This window comes from Pelodiscus sinensis, chromosome 3, assembly GCF_052426305.1.
Source record: "Pelodiscus sinensis isolate ZL-2025 chromosome 3, ASM5242630v1, whole genome shotgun sequence".
NCBI classification, from domain to species: domain Eukaryota; kingdom Metazoa; phylum Chordata; order Testudines; family Trionychidae; genus Pelodiscus; species Pelodiscus sinensis.
The window spans coordinates 59,961,993-59,984,966 of record NC_143054.1 but is presented as its reverse complement, the minus strand read 5'-3'; the positions used below and the strand labels follow the sequence as shown (position 1 = coordinate 59,984,966).

General features: G+C 44.1%; 1 protein-coding gene across 9 annotated transcripts in view; it reads left to right on the top strand.

Annotated features, from left to right (window-relative positions):
• SENP6 (SUMO specific peptidase 6) overlaps window positions 1–22,974 on the top strand; it is a 180,133-nt gene that overhangs the window by 128,666 nt on the left and 28,493 nt on the right. For all 9 annotated transcript variants that reach the window (XM_075923799.2, XM_006131959.5, XM_006131960.5 and 6 more), the window contains 5 exons: window positions 18,327–18,553; window positions 19,098–19,210; window positions 19,297–19,413; window positions 20,786–20,908; window positions 21,208–21,300. In XM_075923799.2, the coding sequence (XP_075779914.2) occupies window positions 18,327–18,553; window positions 19,098–19,210; window positions 19,297–19,413; window positions 20,786–20,908; window positions 21,208–21,300 (673 nt within the window). The remainder of the gene's footprint in view (window positions 1–18,326; window positions 18,554–19,097; window positions 19,211–19,296; window positions 19,414–20,785; window positions 20,909–21,207; window positions 21,301–22,974) is intronic.

The following is a 22,974-nucleotide window of genomic DNA, read 5'->3' as shown; positions in this document are numbered from 1 at the left end:
TTCGGGACCTCATAAGATAGATGACAGGTGCTCTGCAGAAATCATTGGATGAGGTCAGAGAATCAGAACATAAGTTGCTGGACATTCTGGAGTCACTAACGCTGATGAGAATTGCATTACCTGTCATTGAAGCACTTTTTGTTCTGGTGAAAATTAGCAAACCCCAGCTAATATAGTAGGGGTCGACAGCCTTTCAGAAAAGGTATGTCCCAGCATACCCTCCTGCCCTGGGCGACATCACTCTCCCAAGAGGGCGGAGGGGCTCTCTGGACCACATGCCCTGCTTAGTTTCCTGCTCGGGGCTTCCTGGGTAGGCCTGTTTCTCAATGAAGAGGGAAATAACTGAATAACGATAACAGAAAATGTGGAAATGGCAGAGATGCTTAATGTCTTGTTTTTGTTTTACCAAGAAGGTTGTAGGTGATTGGACACCTAACACAGTGAATGCCTATGAAAGTGAGATAAGTTCAGGAGTTAAAATAGGGAAAGAGCAAGTTAAAAATTATGTGCACAAGTTAGATGTCTTCGAGTCACTAGGGCTGGATGAAATGCATCCTAGCATCCTCAAGTAGCTGACTGAGGAGATACCAGAGCCTTCGTATGTAATCATTTCCCATTATGTATATATGCAACTTATCGTTCATCCCAAGTGGACTACTTGGCATTTGTTCTTATTGAACTTCGTTCAATTTACTTCAAACCACATCTCAAGTTTCTTCAGATAATTTTTAATTCTATCCTCCAAAGCACTTGCGACCCCTCCCAGCTTGGAGTCATCCGCAGATGTTTTAAATGTACTCTCTCTGTTATCTATCTAAATCACCACTTGATATACCCTTCCAGGTTGATTATGAACCACTGATAATTACTCTCTAGGAACAGTTTTCCAACCAGTTACACACCCAAATTATAGTAGCTCCATCTAGGTTGTGTTCACCTAGTTAGTTTATAAGAAGGTCATGTGAGACAGCATCAGAAGCCATTTTAAAGTCAAGAAATACCACACACCACTTTCCCTCTAACCACAATGTGTCAAAGAAAGCTATTAGATTGGTTTGACACAATTAGTTCTTGACAGATCCATGATCACTGTTACTTATCACCTTATCTTCAGGTGTTGGCAAATTGATTGCTTAATTATTTAATCCATTATCTTTCCAGGTATTGAAGTAAGGTCCTTATGTCCACACCACAAATTCTTATCTGCAGTGTCATCTTATGTTTATCTTAATCAGTCTAATAATTTGCTGGTTTTCTTCATTTTTTTTCCCTCTGAAATCACACGATTTTCAACAGAAATCTTCTTTTTACACTTCAGATGTTGGCGCCCCCACTCCTGCTTTAAAATGTTCCAATAACCTGAGACCTGCAGAGCCTTTCCATGGTCTTCATTACATACCTTCTTCAAGCACTATGTCTTGGTCCATGCTTCTAGATCTGATGAAGCAGTTGGCAGTGCAGGTCTTTATTGAGTTTTGGGCCTGATTCTGGAGCTCCCTCCCCTCTGTGAGGATAGTGTTCTGGAGTCACCTGAAGTGGAACACCAGTAGGGACACTACTCGAGGAAGAAGAAGTTACTCACCCTGTGTAGTAACTTAGGTTCTCAGAGATGTGTCCCCTTATGGATGCTCCACTACCCATCCTCCTTTATCTCTGCGTCAGTTTCCTTTGTAGGAATGTTTAGTCACACAACTCTGTATAATCTTGGCATATGCATGAGATGAATGGACACTGCTAACAAAAATCTCTGATCCAAGGTGTGGAAGGTGCACTCACATCTGAAGTGGAGCACTTACAGGGACATACTTCTCAACCACAGTTGCTGCCCAGGGTGAGTAATGTTGTCATTTCATGGTTCTAAGGAAAGGAAGGAGTGAGAAAAGCAGCATAAGGACAATAAGCTTGTTAAAGAAGACTGCTTTTTTTTTTTTTTTTTTTTTTTTTTTTTTTTAATTCCAGAGTACTGGCAAGTGTGTTCCTATGGGGAAAAAAACTAAGGAAAAAATTATTCAGAAGAGCCGGGTGGTTGATCAAGGAAACAATATTGAAGACATGACTAACTACAGTTGGTTAGGAACAGTAAGAGATAGGAGGAACAGTAAGATATCCATGTAGCTCCATCAGGAGCTCTTTAATAACCTGAAAATCAAAGAGGAATTCTACCAAAAGTGGAAACATGTACAAATACTGTGAAGCATGAATAAAAAGGAATTAGTACAAGCACGTAAGGGACAAAATCAGAAAGGCTAAGGCACCTAACAAGGGACATAAAAGGCAATAAGAAGAGGTTATTTAAATATATTAGTAACACGAGAAATATCAAGGGACATGTAGGTCCTCTACTTAGTGGAGAAGAAGAGGTAATAACTGATGACATCAAGAAGGCATAAGTGATTAATGCTGCTTTGATTGAATTTTCACTAAAATGATTAATAGTGGCCTATTCAACACAAGGTTAATGTAAGCCATAATAGAGAGAGAACATGTTAAAAGAAGAATATTTAGGTTCAAGTAAACGGGGTCCATGGTACGTAAAGTCCTAGCTGACTGGTTTTACAGGCTAGTGTTTTATCAATACTATTTGTATTGTGGTCTGTGCAGTTTTTATTTGTCTTCTGAGCTGTGAAATTGATTTTTAGTGTTTCCCCTCAAGTAGTAACTACTAGTCCTCTTTCTAAACCCATTTCTGTAAAAACTGAGAATTGTGGTAAAAGGAAAACCTCTATTTTGGTTTTTGAACAGGTGAATATTTTATGTCCTTTTTTTGTTCAGTATATGTGGAAATGGAGATTGGAAATCAGTAGCTGATATAGAGCTTGTCAGAAGACTCCTCTTTTCATGGCGTCAAAGAAAATGAGTTATTGTTTTATGAAATTGCCAGCACAGTTCTTCACAATAGGTGTTGTATACCAAGCAAGGCAGACCTAGAATTAATGATAGTAGTTAAGTATTTAAGAGGAGTTTGCCTTTATGCATATGCCTAAAAAGCACTGAAATCAGTTTTTTAAAAGAAGGCTCATCTCTCCCTCTTTCCTCCCTCAACTCCTGTTGTTGATGGGTTTACAAAGAACTGTTGATGGCTTACCAAATTTAATTTTTTGTAAATGTGTTCTGTAAGTTAATGGGTTTTGTCTTGTAAGCCTACTCTCCCTCGTTTAGGGAGTGGGACTAAACTTTAAAAACCTTTACTTATTTCTGAGAACCTCTTCCATTAGCCCAAGGGTTATAGCACATGCCGATACTGTGTGGGGGTTTTATATAAAACCACAAAAAACAACGTAGATGAGTAGCAACAACTGGTAGTGAAAATTGTTTAAACTTAGCGTTGCAACATACCCTACCCCTGCATCACTCCAGTTTCCTCCATCACTATCTTCAGACAAGGAGGAGAGCAGTCAGACACCACTTAATGTTGCTGTGTTCCTGGGGTAGGGTTACGAAGATGGATATGAACTATCTGCCCCAATCATGTCTCTTAGTTTCACTTTGAGGAGCTATGGGAATAGTAGAGGTCATCTGCTGAGCAAGGCAAGGGTACAGAATGCTGTAGTGGTTCACCTCTGGGAGTATATCTGGAAGCTTGGCTTAACTACTGATAAACATTCAGGATGTGGGGACAGTTTATTTTCAGAATTCTTACTAATAATTAATGTAGGTCTCTTAAAAAAATATTTCCTAGTACAGTTTGTTTCAATAGAAGCTGCTTGGAAAAAGTAAACATTGACCATACCCATCAGCTGTGAACAGATATTTTCACTGGTTATTTTTGGTGCTAACAATGCTGGCTTATAAAACTATCTGGACTTCAATCTCGTATTTAGTGTCTATATTTCTGTCCAGTTTGTAAAGTCTGTGTGTAATCTAATATATATAATATAAAAATATTTGAGAGCGTCTGTCTTTGAATCTGTTTGTTCAAGAACTCATCTAAAACAGTAAGGACCACTAAATTTGGTATGCAGCTGCTTCTTCTCATAACTTAATGCAAGGTCAGGGTTCAGTTGTGCCAGGACAGTGGAATGTATCTGGAATGTGATTGTGTCTCATAAAATGGAAAGGGAGAGATCTGCTAGCAGTCACAGTTATACTGCGTAATGACCATAGGAGGGGTAACGAGGCCAGAAATGGAGACCATAACAGCTATATCCCCATTGGGATAGCAAGGAGCAGAGGTGAAGAAAGGGAGAGAGTTTTATCTGTGTGTCTGACTGCCTTGTCTGTGTCCCTCAACCAGAGGACCTACTGTATTTTAGCAAATATACCCCGCACCCAAATATACCCTGCGGTTTTTGCTGTTTCAGGAAAAAAAAAAAAATCTTGTATACCCCGCGCACGAGTATAACCCGTGGAGGTTTACAAGATTGTGCCAGGGGTATATTTACGGTGCGATGGGGCGGGGGAGAGTAGCCAGCCATTCACCGGCCCGGTTTCTGCGCAGCTTCCGGGGGCAGAGTGATTCAGCCGGGCGCCCTTCCCTGCCTGCAGCTGCCACCGCCACACGCCAGCCCTGCTGCGCACTCGTTTGTTGCTCCTGGGCCAAGGCATGGCTCGGGGCAGGCACCGGCCTGGGAGCAACAAGCAACTGCGCAGCAGGTCCAGCGTGCGGTGTTACCAGCTGCAGGCAGTGGAGGACACCTGGCTGGATCACGCAGGAGCAACAAGCACCATACCCCGGCCCTGCCCCTGTGCTCCAGTGAGCAGGGCTGGGGGCTGCGAGAGGGTGCAGGGAGGTTGCAAGCGAGGAACGCAGGAGGCTGCGGGGAGGGGGAGGTGGAATTGCGGCGATGCATGGCGCAGGCCACCCGCTGCCCAAGACAGGGCTCCAGGCTCTTTCCCGGTACTTTCTGTTTTAAAAAAACAAACGAAAAAAACCCCCACACCAGTATACCCCACCGGGGGGCGGGGACAGGGTTTGTAAAAACAAATATAATCCATGGGTTATATTCGCTAAAATATGGTACGTTCCTGCTCTGGCTGTGCCCACTGCGGCAGCCAGGGGCAGGGTATTTTCACAGGGCCCCAAACTGCTGTAGTGAGAGAGCTGGGGTTGTCTTTTGTCCCTGGGGCAGCCTGCATACTGAACCCCTTATCCGTAGCCCCACCCCAGAACAATGATTTACATGAAAAAAAAACAAAACTTATTTCAGTTAAAGATCCGAGTAATGCCAGGTAAATAATATAAAATAAATAAGAGTAGATTAAAACCTACCTTTCTTGACCACTTCAGCCTCCCAAATCAAAGATGAGCCTATTAATTTCGCATAGGACATTAGACCGATTTCTAACACTCTGAATGTGTTGGATACCAACTTGGATAAATCACATGCTCTTCAAGTGCTTGCCATGTGTCGGAAGCTGTAGGGTAGTGACTCTTGTGTCTCCTGCAGTGGAGCCCTTCCTGGTGTGGTATTAGGGTACTGAGTGCTCTCCCCACTCTGTTCCTTCTTGCAACCAGTGACAGTACATTGAAACAGTTCTGCTCCAGCCTCAGTTACTTGTCCATTGTTAATCTTCCTCTTTCAAGGTGCTCTTGGTGGCCATTTTCATCTTCCATCTTCTGAGGCAGGGCCAAACTAGTCTTCTTCCATGACATAACAGGCAACTTCCTCAAAGCTCTGAAAAGTCTCTTTGCCCAGGTCAGACCCCCGTTTCCACCATAGAATTTGAATCCGGTCTCTCTAGGCTCACAGTCCCTTTCTTCCTCCCTCCCCATTTGAACTCCGGCTGTATGCTGGAAGGTAGCCTTCCTTGTGGCGATAACATGACAAGATGAGTTTCTGAACTTCGAGCCTTTACCTCAGAGCTACTCAGTCTTCCATAAGTACAAGGCTCAGCTCTGTCCTCATCCAGCCGTCTTACCAAAGGTGTTGTCTGCTTTCCATTTGGGGCAGGACATTTTCCTACCAGTTCTCTGCCCCAAACCCCATTCCTCTAACAAGAAGAGGTGTCTTCACTCATTGAATATGAATGCGGACCCTGACTTTTTAGCTGTAGAGGACTAGACCACTGGAAATGCACACAGTTGTTCATTTCCATGACTGAGCATATGAGAGATCAGCTGGTCTCTACCAGAGAGTTTCAAACTGGATCACTTCATGTATCCACACTTGCTACTACCTGGCTGGCGTTCCCCCACCTCCGATTATATAGGTGCACTTGACTAGGGTGCAGGATTCGTGGTTGGCACTTCTGGCCCACATCCCTAACTAGTACATCTGACAACATGATCGTCCATGTACACCTTTTTCAGGCATTCTGCCATTGATTTCCAGACTAGGGATGATGATGGATTTGGCAAGGTGGTCCTGTAGCCTTCTCGTTCCTGATTGCTCCCCACTTCTGGTAGTCACTGTGGAATAGAGATGAGCAAGCTCTCAAAAAATAAAACTGTTACCTGTTCTGTAACTGCTGTTGTTCAAGATGTGTTGCTCCTATCTGTTCTGTTTCCAGCAAGAAGGAACTTGGGATGGGAAGAGTGCACAGCATCTCCTTTTCTTCTTCGGGTGCTAGCCCCATGGGTGCTCCACGTAAGGTATAAGGATAGCCTGGAGCCATGGAGCAGAGCTTTTTCAGCAGTTGTCAGTGGGCCGCGCATGCGCAAGGGGATCCTCATGCTGTGTTCAGTTGGGTCCTCTCACGCATAGGCTGTCCTTTCAGTTCCTCTTCTGCTGTCCTCCGTCACAGTCAGAGCTCTCCGTTCTCCTCAGCATTTTCTCCTTAGGGAGGGGGAAAGGGAACCTCTCTGTTTCCCTTCCCTCACTACTTTTCCTTCTCAACACTGCATTTCCTCCCTGGGGGAAAAAAAAAATTCCTGTAAACTCCTAATGGAGCCGCTGCTTGTCCCAGCGCCTGCCCCTCAGGCAGCTGGTAACCCTGCTGCACTGCTCCCTGCCTTCTTCAAAAAAAAATTAAAATGAAAAAAATTAATATAGAACCTGAGGAGACGGAGTGGGGGGAGAAAACTGAATACAACAGCAACAAAGTAAATACATACATGGGCAAAACTCAAGCGAAACACTCACCCCTACGGTCCTCATTCTGTGCAGTGCCGAGTTCCTCTGGCTTTAAAAAATACCAGTTGTGCCAGTAGCCAATGTCGGTCTCAGGTAAACACATGGACAGTTTCTTCTTCGAGTAATGTCCCTGTGGGTGCTTCACTGTGGGTGTTGGTGTGACCTTGCACTGGTGACCGGAGATTTTTCTAGCAGTGCCCACTGTGCATGCACCGTGGCACCCCCTTGTGCCGTTGGTGTCAGTTAGGTGCGTGCACAGCACTGCTCCCTCAGTTCCTTCTCTACCATCTTCAGCAGCGCTGCTCTTCAGAGCAGCAAATTATACTGCCATGTTAGCAGATTATGACTGTTCTAATTATTCCGGACTCCAAGAACTTACACAATATTTACCTTAACATAAATGGCTTATCCTCCTCCACATTATGCAGGAGGGACATACAATTTCTCGCACAGCACTACAGTCCGCGATGGATGTGGCAGACATGGCCGCACAAGTCACTGCCTCAGCGATTGTGATGCAGAGAATATTTTGGCTCTAACCATCAGGGGGTGCCTAGGGATTTGCAGCAGTAAGTCGAATACCTACCCTTCGATAAGACCAATGTCTTTGCTGCAAAAATTGACAAAGTACTTCACTCAATGAAGGACTCCCTCAACACCCTCAAGACCCTGAAGGACTCGCTTACAGACACTCCCCCATTTGAGAGAGACAGATAAAACAATTACCGAAGACCTAGGGAGCCATAGGGACAGCAACCAAGATATGACTTCTGACGCAAGCAAAGACCCCCAACGATGTAGGCCTCAGTGTCAGCAACAATACCAGGCGGTGGCAGCCCATCCCTCCACATCCAAACAACACATTTTAAGGTTCAGTCCGGAGCCAGAAAGACACTCTCCTTGTGGTTACACCATCAGCTAACCATCCACAATTCAATCACCGTCTCCGCCCCTCCTTTCAACAGTGGGCTCAAATAACATTGTACAAATGGGTCCTAGAGCTCATCGACTATGGTTATTCCATCCCTTTCATTTCTCTTCCCCCCTACCCACTCTCCCGCCCTGTCTCTCTTAAGGGACACCTCTCACGAGACCCTCCTCGAGCAAGAGGTGCTTTTCTTCCTCCGCTTAGGCGCCATAGAACCGGTAGCAACAGAGTTCCATGGCTGAGGGTTTTACTCAACTTATTTCTGACACAGAAAAAGAATGGAGGATGGAGGCCCATTCTAGATTTACGGAAGCTCAACAAATACATCGCTTACCAAAGATTCAAGATGGTGACCCTAGCAACAATAATCCCAGCATTGGATCAAGGAGATTAGCTCTCAGCTCTCAACCTTCAAGATGCATATTTCCACATAACAATCCATCCCTCCCACAGACATTTTCTACGATTCACAGTTGGCCGTCGTCATTACCAATACCGAGTGCTCCCTTTTGGCCTTTTAATGCCTCCCAGAGTGTTGTCCAAAACTCTAGCTGTTATAGCAGCATGCCTACATCATCAGGGAGTCATAACATTTCCATACTTAGATGTCTGTCTTATCAAAGGTTCATCCCTCTAAGAGACCAAACACATGACCGAGACTACCACAAACCTTTTGCTTTGTCTCAACTTCCATATAAACTACTTAAAATCCACACTCCCACACAAGCACTGAAATTTATAGGAGCACAAATAGATACCGTCGCAGCCAAAGTGACTTTACCCATGCACAGATTCAATACTCTACACAACCTCACATGGCCAGCCTTAGGCCGATTTGCCCGATTCCCTAGCGTGGGGCCCTGTGCCTGAGGGGACCCCATACCCAGGTGAGCAACACGTGCGCTGGGAGCGCGGTGCATGCGCGGGGTACCCCCAGGTCCAGGGCACATGCATCACGGGGTCCCCCCAGGCGCACGGCGCATGCATTGTGATGTCCAGGGTGCATGGCACATGTGCGGCCCCGCCCCCGGAATCTGGCCCCGCGCTCTCTAGAGCCTGCCCTGCAAACTCATAGCGGTTGCATGAGGTATCCCTACCATGACAATTTGCGAATGCCTGAAAATTTTGAGTCACGTGGCTGCCACAACCTACATTGTCAGGTTAGCAAGGCTCCACGTGACATGCCTTCAGTCTTGGCTCACCACACTTTACACCCCGTCTAGAGACCCGCTGTCCAAGTCAGTTACCATTCCGCCATGGGTCCTCAACTCCTTGCACTGGTGGACAGAACCAGACAACGTCTTAACTGGCATTGCATTCCATCAACCGACCCCTACATTTACCATTACGACCGATGCATCACTCATGGGATGGGGTGTTCACCTAGGAGCCCTCACGGCCCAGGGCAAATGGTCATTCGCAAAGCAAACCCTCCATATCAACCTTTTGGAACTGAGAGCAGTGCAATATGCATGCCAGCATTTCCTACACTACATAGCTCTCAAGACTATCAACATCATGATGGATAACACCACTTGAATGTATTATATCAAACGGCAAGGTGGTGCACGATCCCCATCCCTAAGTATGGAGGCTCTCAAACTATGGAATTGGTGCTTGGTGCACCAGATTAATCCCGTTGCCATGTACTACCCTGGAGTGTTAGTTACAGCAGACACCTTCAGTCGCAAGCTGTATGACCACCAAGAGTGGGAGCTAGACATGCATGCCCTCGGTTACATGTTTCGCCAATGGGGTCAACCAGACATAGACCTTTTTGCAACCAGGAACAATCGCAAATGCCACCTTTACTACTCCAGAGCAGCCTTAGGGAAGCACTCCCTCGGGGATTCTTTCTCCATCAGATGGGATGCACTGCTACTCTGAGTTCCCAACCCTTCCCATACTCCACAAAATCAGAAATAGATTGAGCTCACGTGATTTTCATTGCACCAGCATGGTCGAGGCAAACATGGTATCCTTATCTCTGCAGAATGACAGTGACGGATCCATCCGCATTTCCACCTCAATGCAATCTTCTCTCCCAGAATCACACTGCAATTCTCCACCCTGAACTGCACAAACTCCACTTCCACTCTTGTCTCCTTCATAGCTCCAGGATGCTGAGAACACCTGGTCTGAAAGAGTAAAAGAAATATTAATCAACAGCAGAAGAGAGTCCACCAGGAAAACTTACCTCTACAAATGGAACAGAGTCTCCCAGTGGCTTAAACGTACTCCTACTATACCCCCTGAGACCACCCCTCTCCCCATCCTACTGGACTATCTCTTGCACCTTAGGGAGTCAGTCCTGGTGCTAAATACTACCAAGGTTCATGCAGCTGCTATAGCAGTTTTTTACCACACCACTGACAGTGATTGTTTCCTTTTGAACCCAATCACCAAAAGATTCCACAGTGGTCTACAAAACACCTTTTCCATCCGTTCGCCCACCAATTCCCATCTGGGACCTAGATCACGTACTCAAGAGCCTGACGAAGCCGCCATTCGAGCCCTTGGCAGCCTGTCCTTAGTAATACCTGTCTATGAAGGTTTCCTTTCTAGTCGCAATAACTTCTAGTAAGAGAGTCGGGGAAATTGCCACCCTAATGACGGGACCCCGCCTTACACAATTTTCACCAAGGTCAGAGTGACACTTCCACCCCACCCCAAATTTCTCCCGAAAGTTCTCTCTCCCTTCCACATCAATGAACCTATACACTTACACTTCCACCTGTTTTTTTTCCCCCCAAGCCGCCTATTGATTCATCACAAGCAGCATGGTACACCCTTGACGTCCGCAGAGTGCTCCTGTTCTACGTTGATCATACGAGAGTCTGGTGGATATCTCCTAGCGTCTTCCTATTCTTTGCGGAACGATCTAAAGGGCAGTCTATCGCTTCTCGGATCTCCAAATTAATCTCTTCATGCATCCACACATGCTACACCATACACAACAAAGAACCACTGAGCACCATCACTGTCCATTCCACCAGGTCTATGTTCTCTACAACCACTTTACTCAAAAATGTACCTCTCCAGGACATTTGCAATGCAGCCACTTGGTCATCAGACCGCACATTACACTCTGACCTCCTCCATAGTGACATTCATGGCTGTCGGACAAACAATATTATCCTCTGTGACAACAACAGGGCTCCAAACCCATCTCCGTGAGCCAACTATTGCTTTATAGTCACACACAGTGGAGCACCCACATGGACACTACTCGAAAAAGAGAGAGTTACCTTATGCAGTAACAGTGGTTCTTCGGGATGTGTCCCCACATGGGTGCTCCACTACCCTCTCTCCTTCCTCTGTTTTGGAGTCCTATGCTCTACTAGCATGGGTAGAGAAGGAACGGAGGGAACCGTGCCACACGTGCGCCCAACACACCAATGGCACAAGGGAACACCACGGCGTGACGGACACTGCTAGAAAAATCTCCAGTTGCCGGCGTGAGGATGCACCAGCACCCAGAGTGGAGTATCCACGGGGACCCACATCTTGAATAACCACCGTTATTGCGCAAGGTAACTCCTTCATCCACTGCTTAGGGGAAGTGCACATACCCCAGAAACCCTAACTGTGCCACGCCCTCATAGCAAGAGCGAAGAAAGGTAGGGAGCACCAGCTCCAGATGATTTTATTTGAGAAGGCAATGCAGACTATGTGCTCTCAAGCCTCTCTACCAGCAGCATAGGCTCCCAGAAAGAGAACCGCTTTACCATTACTCCAGAAGCAGGCTAAGAAGGGACCATCCGCATCTAAATCCCTGCCCCCAACTCCATCCTATAGAGTTCCCAGAGGTGACAAGCTGAGCACTACCATCACTGGGGAATCAGGGGCTCGAACTGGCACTGCAACCGCCACATTGCGCTCAGCCTGGTGCCAAAGAGAGCAGAATCGGCACTGGAGAGCTATCACCTGCACGCCCACATGCCAGTGCTGGCACTGTTGAGAGATGCGGCACCGAGATCCATGCCGCCAGCGACCAAGCAGCCCTCCCATAAGGTATTATCTTTAAATGCAAGCCCCAACGCTCCTGACTTGATGCCTTCTCCTGTGGATGCTCCAGCACAGGTACATAATACAGGCACAGGTGGTAGGCAGGGCATTTAACCTCCTCACTCCAGAGAGGCTTCCCCTATGCCATTCTCTTCAGGAGTTTCCCCACACCATGTGAGGTCTCCTGTACACTGTGAGCATGCTGCCTTTAGCTGGGACAGTGCTTTCTCATCACAGTACTCGTCCCCTGCTACCTCTCACCATCTTTACTGTTATCATGAACGACCAACATATCTTCCTTAGTACTCAGAGTGGCCAGACCAACCCTTCCCACTACCCTCCCCGCTCGTCACCATTGGACCTCTGGGGTCCACGAAACAGACACTCTCCCACATGGTCTGCTCCAAGGAAGAGACTCCTTCCACTCTCATCTCCTCCCAATAACACCTCTTCATACCTTGAAGACACAGTAATACCAGATGATACCCACCCTGCAGATGACCTAAAGCTATTCCAAGAACTGTTGTGACAACCCAAGATGTCCAGCAGGAAGTTGGCGAGAAACAACACTGACTTCTGAAAAACATCAGTCCTCCTTCGCAGGGAAGAATCACACTCCGTATCAACAAGGCTATCATGGAGGTCTCCAATGAAATTTTGCAAACCCCTGCCTCAGTTCAGCCAACTTGCAAGAAGTCCAACAGGAAGTACTTCATACCACTAGAGGACCTAGACTTCCTTATCTCACATTCACCACCAAATTATCTCATTGTGGACGCTGCTAACCAACGTGCAAGGGCCTCTCAGACCAGACCAACATCCAACGACAAGGAACACACAAAATTAGAAGTATTCTGGATAAAGGTCTATTATTTGGCTACACTTCAGTTAAGAATTGCTAACTATGCAGCATTGCTGGCAAACCATGACTTTGATAACTATTCCAAATTGGCAGGGTTGATGGAACACCTACCAATTCCAAAAAACCCATGATGAAATCAATCATCCACGAAGGGCACACTATTGCTTGTACAGCCCTTCTTCCCTCAATAGATGAAGTTTACATGGCAACTACGGCAATGGCCATGGCTTTGGTAATGAGAAGAGCCTCTTGGCTCCTATCAGCTGGCATACCCAAAGAACTGTCAGCCGACAGGGCAGTGTGTGTGTGTGTGTGTGTGTGTGTGTGTGTGTGTGTGTTACTGAGAAAAGGTTTAACGTCCATGTCTTTACTGCTAGGACCGGGGTCCCGTCGCGGAGGGCAGCCAACAGGCTGACAGACACCCCAGAGTTCATAGGAAGAGCTTATTACATCTCAGATTTCAGCTGCTAGGATACAGGATCCCTATGCAGCGGGCAGTCTAGGGAAGACTGAGAGATGCCCCAACTGATCTGTCACCTGGGAGTGGCACGATCCAAACGCCCAAGCTCCTCCTATACCTGTCCCTTATGACCAGCTGAAGTTCTTTTAAATTGTGCTTGGTTCTGTTACAGCAACTGAAGGAGTCAGGTTACAGCTTAAACAGTTACAGGTTTATTAAATAAGCTTATAAATCATATGGTTACAATGGCTATTGCTCTATTTCTTAACTGCTAGCAAATATAGATTTTAAAAATGGTTACAAAGAAAATAAAGATAGAAAATAGAAATAATGGTACCAAGTGACAGCTTACTCTATAAAGAGCTCTAAGTCTATGTGTACACTTAAGACAAAGGACCACATCCAGGTACAATTTTTACCCCTTTCTGTGCCCCTCGACTCCAGCGGGTCAAGCCAGGGCCGGTCCCTCAATTCCTAGGAAAGACGAATACGAGATGGGCATCCCTTTGGAACCTCGGGAGGTCCAACACCTAACCTGACCAGCAGATAGATGGTAGATTGACACTCCGAGTAAATGTGCTGCTGGACCCATCTTTATACCCCTGGGGGCCCGTATCCTTTTTCTTATCTTAAGATGTCAAATTGTACTGGTCCGTTTTGTGGCGCCAGTTCTTACAAGGGAGTTTCAAATAATTTACACTTGCAAGAGAGAGAACTAAATTGTGAGTACTAGACATTTTTTTTACTGGGTGAGAGATTCCTCCCCCCGCAGACGGCTGTGTATTCGTATCAATATGGGATTTAGTCAAGGGCACTCCTCGGCAGCCTCTTGGTCAGCAATTGGCATCTCTCTATTTACAGCCATTCACGGTCACTGAGCCTGCATATCCAGGCAAGCAAAAATGGATGTTACAAGGGGGGTTCCTGTCTGGCTACAAGAACTCTAGTTCAGGGTAGAAGACCTTCCCTTTAAGTGCAAACTTTTTGCTGCTACTATGGATGAAGGGCTACACAACAACAAGGACTCCTGCACTACCTTTTGTACGCTCAGCATGTAAACCCCACCATACCGGCGAAGGCATTATACTCCATACCACAAGAACAGAGACAGTTACTACAACCGCATTCAACAAAGGCAGTACGTCTACAGTCGCCCTAGCCAACACTCCCAGAGGAGGCACCCACCTCAAACTTGCTCTTCTAGTTCCCAAGCAGCAAAGCAGCAGATTTTTAAGATTTGATCAAAGGCCTGCCCAACCTCCCATTTCAACCTTTTCCAACAAGCCAGTACCATCTCTTTACCAACAGACTCATTCCCTTTTACCATAAATGGGATGTTAGAACAGCAGATCAGTCAGTCTTAGAAATAATCCGCACAGGATATGCTATCCCCTTTACATGGCTTTCGGTTGCCCACCTCTCTTCCCCAGCCCTCTTCAGGGGCCCCTCTCACGAGACTTCCCAGACAAGAAATTGAAAGCCTCCTGCATTTGGGAGTGAGAGAGAGGGTCCCTCTGCCCTTATGGGCAAGAGGTTTCTATTCCAAATATTTTCTGACACAGAAGCACACAGAGGGCTGGAGACCCATATTGGACCTCTGGAATCTAAACAAATTTCTGTGGAAGCAACGCTTCAAGATGGTAACACTGGCCTCGATTGTACTGGCTCCGGACAAAGGGGATTGGTTCATAGCCCTCAACCTTCAGAACGCATACTTCCACATTGCCATACACCCATCACACAGACAATATCTCCAATTTAGTGCGGGCGACAATCACTAACAGTACAGAGTCCTCCCTTTCAGACTGTCTTCTGTCCCCAGGATCTTATCAAAGGTCCTGGCTGTAGTCACAGCCTATCTGAGACAGCAAGGCATTGTGATCTTTCCATACTTAGACGACTCTCTTTTATAAAAGGCCGATCTTAGTGGGTGACTACCACCGTGCTCGGTCTAGGCCTCCTCTTAAATGAACAGAAATGAACCCTGCAGCCCAGACAGGGTATAGAGTTCATTGGGGCCCGCCTCGATTGACTGCCTACTTCACCGATTTACAGTCCTATGCAATCTCATCAACATACTGTTGGCAACTCCTACCGCTATAGCACTTACCTGCCTCCAGGTAATGGGCCAAATGGCTGCCACTACCTATGCCATGCAGCACGCGCATCTCCATTTCAGAGCCATACAACACTGGCTAGCATCAGTTTACAAGCCAAGGCATTGCCCCTTGCACAAATAGGTCATAGTCCCTATCATGACTCGAGCCTCCCCTCAGCTTTACAGCCATGTCATCATTGGGTCAGTGGCGAACCATTCCCTTTACCCCAGTCTCTCCTACCCTACTCATGTCACTACTTGCCCTTCTAACACCCCGGATAACCCCAGACATAGGGCCTCCCCCCTCGTAATGCTGCCCGGCTGACAGGAGGGGGACCTGGGCCCCCCTCACTCCAGGTCCCGACCCAGGACCCTAAGGACGGGGAGATAGCTCCCTGTACGGTTGGTGGGGCAGCCGCCGTAACTCACCAACCCTCGAGCTGCCTGTCCAGCTCCAATGCTCAGTCCTGGGTCACTTCCTCCCGTCTCCGTGGCCATGCTCAGGCCAGCGTCCTTATGCCCCTCCGGTTTCTCACGCTGCCGTCCTTTCCCGTCTGCAACTTCAGCTCCTCTCTGCTCTCTCCGCCTCTGCCCCTCTCCTGCCTTTTTCCTACCTCTCCTCGGCGTCCTCTCCTTCCCCCTTTCTACTTCCTCTCTCTCCCGCTTCCAACCAGGCTCCTCCCCCTCTCCGACGCTCTCTCCCGTGTCAGCACACTGCCCTACGTCATTTCTGGGAGTGGTGACCGAGCAAGTGGTGCACAGCCGCTGAGAGTCTGAGCCTTCCCTGCAGAACGCTTCGGCGGGGCTTTCAGAAGGTCAGGTCCCAAGGGTGGCTGCAGCTGCTGCCGTCACCTCGGCCCTGTCACAGTCCCCAAGAAGGTGCTAGGCTCGCTTTCATGGTGAACAGTACTCACCAACCTTTTAACAGGAGTACCTTTCCATGAGCCCGAACCATCCATGCAGATTATCATAAGCCAGGGGGCACACTTGCTTCAACACACAGTCCGAGGCAGATGGTCACCGCACAAGCCCTCACTACACATCAACCTCCTCAAGCTCAGGGCCATAAGGAATGCGTGCAGTCATTTTCTTACAATCGTTGCCTATCAGACCGTTCATATACTTACTGACAATATGACAGCCACGTTTTATATGAACAGGCAGGGAGGACCTCTCTTCCCATCGCTCTGTGCTGAGGCAGTCCACCTTTGGAATTGGTGCATCTGCCATGATATCACCATAAGAGCCTCATACCAACCTGAGGTGAACAATGTTCAGGTAGATGCCCTGACTCGCAACTTCACTATTGACCACAAATGGGAGCTGCATCCTGCGATACTCATCTCCATCTTTTTGCAACTCCCAATAATATGAAGTACGTCGGATGCTGTTCAAGAGCCAGAGTAGGTATGGGTTCTCGGGGTGATGCATTCCTCAACTGTTGGAACAAGCTGCTGCATTATGCCTCCCCACCCATTCCACTCATCTCCAGAGTTCTATGCCAGATTCACACTGACAGAGCTCTAGTCATACTGATAGTCCCATCCTGGGCCAGACAAACCTGGTTCCTGTTTTTACATACGATGTCCACAGCCATGCCATATATTCCATCCTGTCACGACATCCTATCTCAGGATGGGAGCAAACTGCTCCATCCCCAACCGCACACACACACTTCATTTCCATGGCTTTCCTAAGCAATGTACCCCTTAAAGACATTTTATATAGGCCTATGCTTATTGGTTAATCAAGTAGACAACTACTGAGTCACATCCGTAGTCTGTTGGAGCGTGAGTGGGAGAAAGAAAGGGTGGATTTTCTAAATGTCACATAGGAATACATGAGTAGGCAGATGACTACAGCTCATAAGATGGATTTATTATTAAAAAATACAAAATCACTGAATTTGGTAAAATATTGGGTAAAAATTTCAGCTCAAGTAAACTTGTATATCGTTAACCCTACTTGCACATTCTTAACCCTAATCATTTCAGTTCTTCATCAGTTTAGATTATAAACCAACTTTACTTTGTAAACAGTCCAGCATTATTCTAGGTCTGTGAAAGTGCTATACCAGATGCACATTGATTTAAGTCCATTTCAGTGGCAATGCTGTTGGTGAATACTGGTGTTGATCTGGGAACAATAAATCCCCACCTCCAGACATTGATATGAAATTATGCTGAAATTACAAGACAGCAAGTACAAGAAAAGACAAAGTTGATTTCTTGATAATTTTATATGCTTTTTTTTAGTGAAATACAGGGTTAGAGAGAAGTTGCTGCATTTTGATGTTGGGACCTCTAACTCTGCATCTTATTAAACTACTTGGCAGGTGTGATTCTCCACATTTCCAAATAACAGTAGTATTCTGCAATATTTTGCACAAGTAAGGATGGCTGGACAAAATGAGAGTGAATAACTTCATTATAATGCACTTTTTTTCCAAACAAATAAATCCTCCAAAATATACTGTATGTATATGGTATTAATAAGGCCAGCAAGCAATAGTCACACTTTCTGTTGTCTTCAACAGCATTTCTTCCTTTCCCAGTACATGTGGTTTAATACTCTGGATTTTTTTTAAGTGAGATACCTATGTATGTATTTCAGATTATCTGTATTTAGAATAACTTTACCATGTTAAACAAATAGAGGCCAAATTTTTCAAATTGAGATGTGTGTCTTTAGGCATTAATTTTGAACCTTGTAAATCACATTGGCCTGATATTTCAGAATAAATAAGAACACACAGTGCTCACTGAATTTGCAGAGGTTGCACACCTCTCGTAATCAGGTTTAACTTTGGGAATCCAAGTTGTAAAATTGTGGTGTTATTTTAATGCATTTGTTTTAACTTAGTCTGTTTAGCATCAGTAACTTTGAAATAGCAACATCTAGATAGGGTTTTTATTCATTTTAAGTAAGTTGACAATTGTGTATCTGCATTTCTTTAGATCCAGAAGAACAGTACATCGTTCTCATTTTTGAGACTGGCCTTGATGCTCATGGAAATACAATATTTGAAAAAATTGTTGCTGAGATTGGTCTCAGGAATAATATTTCTGATTTCTTTGTGAAAATTCCCTTTGAAGAAGCCAATGGTAGGCTTGTGGCCTTTACAAAATCCTTGGAAGACAACTCCAAAGGAAGCTGTTCTCATAAAGAAAACAAAATTAAAAATGTAAATATGTTTTTGTTTGTGACCAAAGCTTTATTCTGAGTTGTGATGTCATTTGCTTTACGAATACAATGCTTAGACTTTCCTATTTCACTGGGAACAATTGTCTTTTAGTATATATTGTTTGTTTTTCTAGCTTTTTGTTCAAATATTTTGTTTTTGCAGCATTGTAACTAAGTGTGTGACATTAGTATAATTCCAAAAGAGGAAAATTATTTTGCTGCACTATAGTTAAATGTAATTAGTGTTTTCTTTTCACCAAGCTTCTAAGAGCTTACAGAATTTTGATCTATTACTTAAGTTTGTGTGACATATAAGTGCCAAAAATGAATAACTATTTTTCTTACCTTTAAGTTAAATAGTTCTTTTAGACCATAGTACTAATGATATTACCAACCTGTTACGAAAATGCCTCTGCTTATCCTCTCAAACCATGTATTTAAATGATTGAACGCATAGTCTCTCTGGGGGGAATTTACAAGGTTCTTAATTCAATTTTATTAATTTTGAGTGTGGACTTGAATAAACGTTATGTTCATTTTATAAGGTGGTCTCTGACTCCAAAATGCAGCTGAGAAATGCTCCTCCGTTTCAGTTTTTTGATGATGATGATGATGAAATTGGAGAGCCCCATACAGTCTTTATTGGCCCTATAGAAAAGTAAGATGTCTTTTTGTTGTTGTTTTGCAATGATCTAATACTTTCTTTGGAATTTGATTTATTATTTAATGTATTTTTCTTTGCAGGTTGATAGTTTATCCACCTCCTCCTGCTAAAGGTGGTATTTCTGTGACCAATGAAGACCTCCATTGCCTAAACGAAGGAGAATTTTTAAATGATGTTATTATTGATTTTTATTTAAAGTAAGTTTATTTCAGTCTGGTTTTTAGCGTCTCCTTACTGTGGCTTTTGAAACATATTTACATCAGAGCTCTATAGATCAATTAATGACTTAGTTTCAAGCCATGTATATCTGCCAGAATTAAGTTTCATTTTTATTTTGCTAAAAAGTTTGTAATTTTATGCTTTGTCTGTTTGATACTTACTTAATTTTAAAACAGATTTTACAAAGATTCCTCTATAAGAGGAATAATAGTGATAACTAAGTAGAAAAGAAAAATTAACTTAGTTTGACCTTTCTCTTTATGATGAATAAATATGTTCAGAATTTTTGTTTGCATTAGATCTGAAATTAAATTATTTTGATTTATAGAATTTGCTAATCACAAGTCTTTCAATAGTCCCATAGAATGCAACTATTTTAAAAATTCCAGTTTCCAAACTATGATATTAAATGACATACCTGATAAAGTAGTTGGCTGCGTCTAGACTGGCAAGTTTTTCCGCAAAAGCAGATGCTTTTGCGGAAAAACTTGCCACCTGTCTACACTGGCCGCTTGAATTTGTGCAAGAGCACTGATGCTCTAATGTAAGATTGTCAGTGTTCTTCCGCAAATACTATGCTGCTCCTGTTCGGGGAAAAAGCCCTCTTGCGCAAGAGGGCCAGTGTAGACATCTAAAAAGTGCTTTTGCGCAAAAGTGTCCGTGCCAATCTAGATGCTCTTTTCTGCAAATGCTTTTAACAGAAAAACTTTTCTGTTAAAAGTATTTCCGGAAAATCATGCCAGTCTAGACGCAGCCGTTGAGTTTTGATCCCTAATATGTAGACGGGGGTGGGTGTGTGTGTGTGTGTGTGTGTGTGTGTGTGTGTGTGTGTGTGTGTAATTGTGAAGATACTTTTAAAATATACTTTAGAAGAAAAGAGAAGACTTGAAAGACTGAGGTTTTTAAGAACATTAATTGTGCTTTCTTTCGTAACCGTTTCAGAGTTGCTCCTTTTTTCTGCTTGCCTTTTTTTTTTAAAAATTGCATCAATGGCCCATTAATTAAGTTCAAAACTTCTACATACTTTGATAAGAAAATAAATGAAACAGAAAACCATAATAAAGGACCAACTCAAACCCACCAAAAGTAATGAAATTACTTAAGCAAAAATTCTGCCTTAGAGTGGGAAGCATAGCATCTGTTAGTTTCACTCTAGTTAGTTAACTTAGCCATGAGACTTTTGCACTTTGTTCCAATTTAATGAGAGGCATCTAAGACCTTTTTAGGGTGGTCGCAGTGGTCAGTATGGCCACTATATGGCAGACTTTGTCAGCAAGTCAAGTATCAAAGAGCTTTACATAGGAGCGAAGAGAGGCAGGATTCTTTTTTAATTGAATTTTTTTTTAACAGGTATTTGGTTCTAGAAAAACTGAAAAAAGAAGATGCTGACAGAATTCATGTTTTCAGTTCATTTTTCTATAAACGCCTTAATCAAAGAGAGAGGAGAAATCTTCATGAAACTGCAAACCTCTCGTAAGTGTGACAAGTGCTAAACACAATGAAAGACGTTAGAACAGAAACATTACACAAATAAAACCTGAAGGAACATTAGTTGGAATATCTGATGCTAGCCAGAATCTCTGAAGTCTTTTCCCAAGAACAATAAATATAGAATATGCACTAAAAATCTTTTAGAAACATTTTCCACTGGTGCAAGTACCATGAAAATATCCAGAAAGATAATCTTACTTTTTTAAAAAATTGCAACAAAACAAAGATAAGATGATGCCCTAAATATTAAATATTTACTCTCTGCTTTTGGTCTCTTACAGAATACAGCAAAAGCGACATGGGCGAGTAAAAACATGGACACGGCATGTTGACATTTTCGAGAAGGATTTTATTTTTGTCCCTCTTAATGAAGCGTAAGGAAAAAACTGCCTTTTATTAATGTGTACAGTAGAAACTGTTTGCCAATTTTTAAATGAAAAGCATGCTTACTGTGATTGCACTTGAAGTTACAGCAGCATTCCCCATTTCATATGTTGAGCATTTCTCTCAAACTGGTAAAAGTTTTAAAAAGTGGAATAACAGTACAAATGTCATTATACATGAATCATTGGGAAATATGCCTATGGTTCAAAAATGAGATTTTTTTTCTGTATGTGATCTTATTTTTCACCTAGATTTATTTAAAACTTTCTCTTCTGATCTGGTTTTGGTCAGTACGGTTGGGGAGTTTTAACCTTCTACCTTGAAACTTTTTTAAACTGCTGGATTATGAGACCCTTCAAGGCTTTCCAGTTGCCTACTCTTGGCTCCAATGGTACAGACCCTCAGAGCTGAAACAGATTGTGGATTACTTGCATTGCCATAGTTCCTAGGAGTTCTAGTCAGGTACAGATACACACACACATCCCTTCGGCCAAGGAACTTGCAATCTAAGTAGAAGGCAAGAAATAACAGATGGTGAGTACAAAATAACAGACACACAGCATTGGTCAGTTTAGTAGTTAGTAGTTTCTACATACAAGCAGCCTAACAGTCATCAAGCTTCTTGTAGGCATCATAGTAAAGGAGAGATTTGAAGGTAAGTCATTAAGTAGACTTGCGGATTTTTATGGGGACTCTCTCCCAAGCGTATTGGGGTAGCATGGGAAAAAGCATGGAAGTATGTTTGAAAAATTTAACAAGTGAGCAAGGGAAACTGCTTTTATGAACCAACTGGAGGTGAATACTGGCAGTTAAATAGTAACTGAGAGATGATAGCTAGTGTGGTGATTGACTGACTGTAAATGGGCTTGAAAGTGAATACAAACAGCTTGTGTTCTATTGTATAGAAAGAGAGGAACCAACCGAAAAGTGACATTAAAGTGGCAGGTTAACAAAATTATCTTTGCAGCTGTATTCTGAATGGATGTGAGCAGGGTAAGAATGCATTTATGAAAGCCAGAGAGAAAGATGTTGCAGTAATCAAGTTGTGAGATAAGTACAGCTGAGGGTTTTAGCTGTGTGGATGGATAGGAAAGGCTGTATCTTAGAAAGAATCAGCAAGATTTAGATATAGCCTAGATATAAGGATTTAGAGATTGGTCCAGGAAGAAGGTGTGACAGTCCATATGGTGGTGATGTCCATAGTGACCAAGAGATGAGAGTTTTATGTGGGAGAAGAATGAGGTCTGTTTTTGCATTGGTGGGCTTGATGTCTGCTGGGAATCTATGAGATGACAGAGAAACAGGCTAGTATTTAGCCTGTACAGAAGGAAGGAGACAAGTCTGGAGCAAAGGTAAAACTGTTAAACCATTAGCAATAGGAAATAGTTAATTTTTTGTTTGGGGGTGAGATTTCCTGGAGATGAGATGGGGACAGAGCCTATAGAACCCCCATAGAAAGTTGGAGAGCAGAAGAGAAGCTTCCTCCAAAAGACGCACTGAAAGACTGACTAGAGGGGGTAGGCTGTAGGCCTACATTTTCAGGATGTCTCTGCTCAGTGGCTGTGCATCTGATGAAGTTGTTGGAGTTTGACCATATGCTTCCCAAAAGCCTTTCTGAAATCTTTCCACAAGTCACTGTTTCAGGGAGATTTTCCAGCAACTGT